Source organism: Macrobrachium nipponense, chromosome 1 (assembly GCF_015104395.2).
Source record: "Macrobrachium nipponense isolate FS-2020 chromosome 1, ASM1510439v2, whole genome shotgun sequence".
NCBI lineage: Eukaryota > Metazoa > Arthropoda > Malacostraca > Decapoda > Palaemonidae > Macrobrachium > Macrobrachium nipponense.
In genome coordinates, this window is record NC_087200.1 from 132,665,828 (window position 1) to 132,671,576 (window position 5,749).

At 36.1% G+C, this 5,749-nt stretch overlaps 1 protein-coding gene across 1 annotated transcript in view; it reads right to left on the bottom strand.

The window, feature by feature from the left end:
* Nucleotides 1-2,009: 2,009 nt before the first annotated feature.
* Nucleotides 2,010-5,749, bottom strand: part of LOC135218940 (probable glutamate receptor) — a 17,286-nt gene continuing 13,546 nt past the window's right edge. Inside the window, exons 7-10 of the mRNA XM_064255381.1 lie at nucleotides 5,164-5,315; nucleotides 4,069-4,176; nucleotides 3,616-3,779; nucleotides 2,010-2,400 (exon numbers count right to left, since the gene is read on the bottom strand). Of these exons, the coding sequence (XP_064111451.1) occupies nucleotides 2,267-2,400; nucleotides 3,616-3,779; nucleotides 4,069-4,176; nucleotides 5,164-5,315 (558 nt within the window). The 3' untranslated portion in view covers nucleotides 2,010-2,266. The remainder of the gene's footprint in view (nucleotides 2,401-3,615; nucleotides 3,780-4,068; nucleotides 4,177-5,163; nucleotides 5,316-5,749) is intronic.

Sequence of the window (5,749 nt, forward strand, 5' to 3'; positions counted from 1 at the left end):
GACGGTGTCATTCTCAAGCAAGAGTATCTTGGTCCAGGGAACCCACTGCAAGTGTAAAGTATTTCATGAACAACAGTGTAGTGCACTGCCAAGTACAAAAGTACTACATTCAGATTAGGTGTGCGTAATCAATATGATGCTCTGAGCCTTAGCTTTATCAGTATATGCTTACAATTTGAGTGACACATTTCTAAACATTGTAAGTTTGTTATATGAGATAATTTTGTGATATACATGGGCCAACAATGATTTGAAATTTTTCTCGAAGTTTATTGTAACTTTAGTGTAAATAAGAAAACTAATGCTATAAATATCCTGACAATTACTCACCTCTCCAGCAGCTATTTTTAGGAATGTCTCATTATTCATTACGAAGGTTTTTCTGTTTCGCAAAAATTTCTGTAAATAGAGAAGTTAAAATTTGCATTCATTAGATGTGATAAAGATTTTTTTTTCAATCAAAATCCAAAAGGTGAACTGGAATTTCCACATGTAAGTTTTTCAAGAGATCGGAGACGGAACTGAACAGCCAATCATAGCGAATCAACACTTCAAAAATCTCATTATTTCTTTCCTTGATCTGTGAAAACACTGTCAGGATGGACCAAAAGAGCAAGGACAATATTTATTATTCTCTCTCGGGAGATGTCGGAAAATTATGAAAAACGAGACCCTTCCTCTTGCAGACATTTACCAACTGATAAGATAACACTGTACAAAGAGATAAAAAAGATACAAATGCTTATTAAATTTGAGTTAAAGGAGCGCAAAATGAGAAACTGAATAAAATGGACAACATATATAACTTCTTATTAAATTAAAGTCAAATCAACAGACGATTACTAAATACGCAGAACGTCTCTCGCCAGATCGGTATCTCTTCACTTGAGCAATGGCAGGGGAACAGAAACATAGCTCTTCTTATAGACGCTAAGCTGAGCGATATCTGACGACAGGTGGTGGCTGAGAAAACTAATTGAGCAGGTGTCCTGAGACAGAGCTCTCTTCGGGTAATCGAAAAACCATTACAGATCTTCTCTTCATCAAAGTGGAAAGACGTGAAATGAGTTTTCGTTAAGGCCGAACAAGAGGAAGAAGAAGAAGTAATTGAAAATGGAGAGTAACGAGAAGGGAGGAAAAGAAAAGAAAATAGAAAGACACACCGGGACGAAAATGAAGACAAAGAAAGCTGGGATGCGAAATTAAATGAGGAGAAAGATGAGAAAAATGGAGGTTTTAAGGAGACAGAAAGAGTAAGAAAAACATTCTCAGAACAAATAAGAGTGAGAACCTCAAGTAATACCTACAGTGCACTCACACACGAGAGAGAGAGAGAGAGAGAGAGAGAGAGAGAGAGAGAGAGAGAGAGAGAGAGAGAGAGAGAATGTTTAGGCTACGTTTATTACAATCCAGCAATGAGAGAATGTCACGAATAAAAGACACACAAATTGATCATTATCAAGAAAAGGGTTCCAATGAACGCTCTTCCTGTTAACTTGGAAACTCGTAAGTCTTCTTTTCTATCAAGGGTGAAGGCAGATTAGGACACTGAACAAGAATAGAAAGAATTTTTCATGAGGGCACAGTTGCCTCCAGGGTGTAAATACCAGGATGAATATTTTGTTTCTCGGTACAAGGCTAGGAGAGATTAAAACACACTTATTTTCAGTATTTCAAAAATATTTTGTTGAGGAAAAGAAGTGAATTTTGTTGTAAAAATGGTCTGTTATTTATCTGGAAGCCAAATATTTAAGTAAATCATCGTTTCATGGCACTCCTGATCATAATTGTCTTACAAAGGGGATTTCCTTTAAAAGAAATTTCATCAGTAATTAGTGCCAGAACTTGGAATTTGTCGGATATATAAATAATTTTTTTTAAACGTCCATAAATTGTTACATCCTTTTATTCTCAGTCAGCCATCTTTTATATCTTCACTGATGTATTTGAAAAGAAAGGATTTTGAGGATAAATAAAGGAAACAAGACACTTGGGATGAGTGATCTATTTTGAATGGCATTATTGACATCGAATTCCCTAAGAGGATAGTCCCTTCTTTTTATTAATGTCTGAAAATAGAAATTTCCATATTTTACTTTATCCAGCACTGGAAGGAGGAAGGATTATACATATATCTGATCTTGTAAAACGCTCGGAAACTTCGAAGATTATTCTATTGTTTATTCTACGATGTTTAACTTCAGTTTCTTTGCTTCAAATTCGCTCTCGTCTTCAGCAATTAGTCGCTTGTCTTGATTGGGTGGCGTTATTTAAAACGGGACCCGAAACTACGAGGATTTGCATCCCTCCAGAGACCATGGCTGTCTACGGCTTGGTCGTCGGACGTAAGGCAGAAGGCTAAGTACTCCATAAAGAAGCTTAGAAAGGCCAGGGTCAGTCCTGCAATATACAGTTGGGTTTTAACATGCACGTACGCACACAGGTAGCCACATTCATGTACACACACACACACATACACACACATATATATATATATATATATGTACCGATTCGGCCGAGTCGGTAAAGACGTCACTGAAGTCCTGATTTCTCTTCTGTGCGCTGGTTCGAATCCATGAAAGGACGAAATCTTTATCGCAAAAAAAATTGCACTTCGGTTAACATAAATGAAAATATATTAATTCTGAAGTAGAGTGAACTGGATATTAAAGGACATCACGGTGATGTGATAAAAATTCATATTTCTATATATATATACCCTATATATATATATATATATATATATATATATATATATATATATATATAGATAAGATATATATATAGAGAGAGAGAGAGAGAGAGAGAGAGAGACATATCGATATGTTATTACCTTCTACGTTTTCTTTCGTATTCCTTATATAACCCAACTAGTATATACTATACTTTTTAACTTTATTTAACCTTTAATGCTTTACTCTCCATCCAGTTTTTTTATTTATTCTTTTATTTGGCAAGAGGCCTACAAACTTCAAGTGTTAGTAAAACTCATGTTATTGTTTAGAAATTGAGGATATGTATACATCTGTTTCTAGTTTTGAATGTAAGCTTTCTTTTTTGCTCTCATGATCAGAAAATTAGACACAGTATTCTTTTCAATAAACTAGAAAATACACAGCAGCATAACGATTTACGTAACGATATCTATACAGCTGTGCAAACTGAAAATTAGATAAATTGACGGAAGAATGATCAGGTACACTAATAATAATAATAATAATAATAATAATAATAATAATAATAATAATAATAATAATTGTTGTTTCATGTGACTTCCTCATACATTGGCCGGTAATTCACAATATTTCTTAGGGTCAATATCTTTGTGATATTTATAGTCTAGTGTTTAAGTTTTTACGGTGATCCCAATAGGTCTTGTAACTAAACATGCCGCAAAGGTGGATACATACCAGTTTAAAACCCTTTTGGGGGGGTCACTATCTAGGAACGATTAATGTGACTTTTTCCTCGTGATTTTTTTGTGGGACTTCTTTTACCTGTGATTATTTTACCTGGATTCCCTCACACAGATCTCATTACCAATATTACATAAAAGCAAGGCATTGCTAATATGGTTTCCTATAAACTAGCTAGCTGATGTTTCCATTCTCTTACCTGCTGCCAGTGCAAGCATAGGTCCCACAAAAGACTTGAAGCCAAGGGGAGTGACCTTTTGGGAACTGAAGTCGGCTGAAGGCGGTTTGAGACAGTGCGAAGTGTTAACCACACCCCTGTTTAACCATTGCTCGATGATCCCCGATTCTTTCATTCTCAGAATCCTGGAAAGATGCAGCTTTCGAAGAAGGGTGGAGGAATTCCCTTTTTCTTAATCAGGGATTAAGTATGTAAACGTGGAGTAACCCATGAATGATTTATTATTAATTTGCAAAGAAGAACCTTTTCCAAGGTCAGATGGAATATATATTTCATTTTTTTTGCAAGGTCTTTAATATAGCAAAATGGATTGATTTAATTACTGTACTCTATAAAATATCCACATTTGTCAATTACAAATAATTAGAATTAATCACACTACACCATATAAAAGATAAAAGACAATGTATTTACCAATAATCGCTTTGCTCCCTATATTTAGACGAAGTTCTGAAGGCCACGGCTAAATTGAAAGTGTTGATTACTTCTTTAGATCTGTACAGGTGACATGACCCGGTTGTGCTGAAATTGATTAGATAAATGGAATGAACTTAAAATAATATAAGATTACAAAAGAAAAATGAAAAGAAATATTTACAGGCATTTCATTTTGCAGGCCAGTGATCGTTATCAAATTCTATTAGACCATTTAAGTATAAAATACAATTTTTTTTTAATCATAATAACGGAACCTGACTTTTCAACTAGATTGATATCAATACCACAGAAATTCTCTTTAAGCTTTGGGTACTGAAATATCTTGCCGTATTTAAAACGAAGTGCAAATTCATTTTGCCGTCTTTCAGCCCGGATCCAGGCCCCTATACAAGCAAGGTGGTTTTAGTATACAAGTGTGTAGAATGAAGGTACCTTAGTGAGGTTTCGGAAAAGTACGTAAGTCGGGACTTGCCGTCTTGACCTTCTCTTGTATTACCGCCAGCTATGACAGTATGGGTACAATAGTGAAAAAGATCACTCCGGTAAAACTAAGGGTATCTCACTTTTCATGATTTTTCTTTTAAAATATCCAACGCTATTAATAAATCATCAAATTGAAAGATTCATGCGCAAGGCAAAATTGGGTCCTGGGCAAAATAACAAATTCCTGAATTTTAAATTCTCTACCTGTAACTTTTCTTACTTTGTCAAGCTACGGGATGAAATCGTAATATCTGTTTCGCTATGATTGCTAAGAGTGCGTCTACACTACAGCAAAACATGTCATCAACACATGTCGGTCGGTAACTTATCACACGTATTAATACGAGTGCTTCATACAGTAGCCACCATTTACAATCGTTTACTTTGTTTCAACCTGTTCGTGTTATGGCTGCGATAAGATACCGACATCTGTCTATGATTTGTTTCAACTGTATTGGGGACGTACTCGATTATTCACTTCAACACTACAGAATTTACAAATCAGACCAGCTCTAACCCTGGAGTGGTGTGCCTATGACGGAAACTGCCAGACTAAATTGGGGCGTCTCAGACATTCACAGGACCCACCTGAAGTCCCAAGACATGGCGTTCTTCATAGAGGTGTGGTCACAAATGACGGCAAATTCTCCTGTCGAGATCGGTGCCCTCGCTGCCCAGCAGTCTGGGACGTTGCCTGTGTGGCCGTCGTAGATGAGCTTCCGAACTCCGCTTGGCGCCTCCTTGTTGGATTTTTTTTTTAATAGAAAAATTAATATTGAGTTATAACAGTTAACACACTGATCTTTACTGTGTAATGCAAGCTCATCATCTTTAAGAACTGATATTGGAAAAAGGGGAAAGGAGGGAAAAGTAACATTCAAATAAAGCTTTCATCACTGTTCTTTTAAGGTAAGAGAAGTAAGTATCCCCTTACTCACGGCCCTTTGCATCAATTATTACTAACGAATGATTTCTTCCCCTCTCAACTTCTCTCTCTGTTTCTCTATATTGCGACCTGGAACAGTCAACTGACCTCCATGCGCATTCTGAGGAGTCTTCAGTACATGGCTCACTTTCAATTTGCTACGCAAGTGTTCGCACTCAAACGTCTATAAATTTGGCAATTATTGTTGCGCGAATCATGCCCGCTTTGCGTACTGTTCTTCCGTATTTA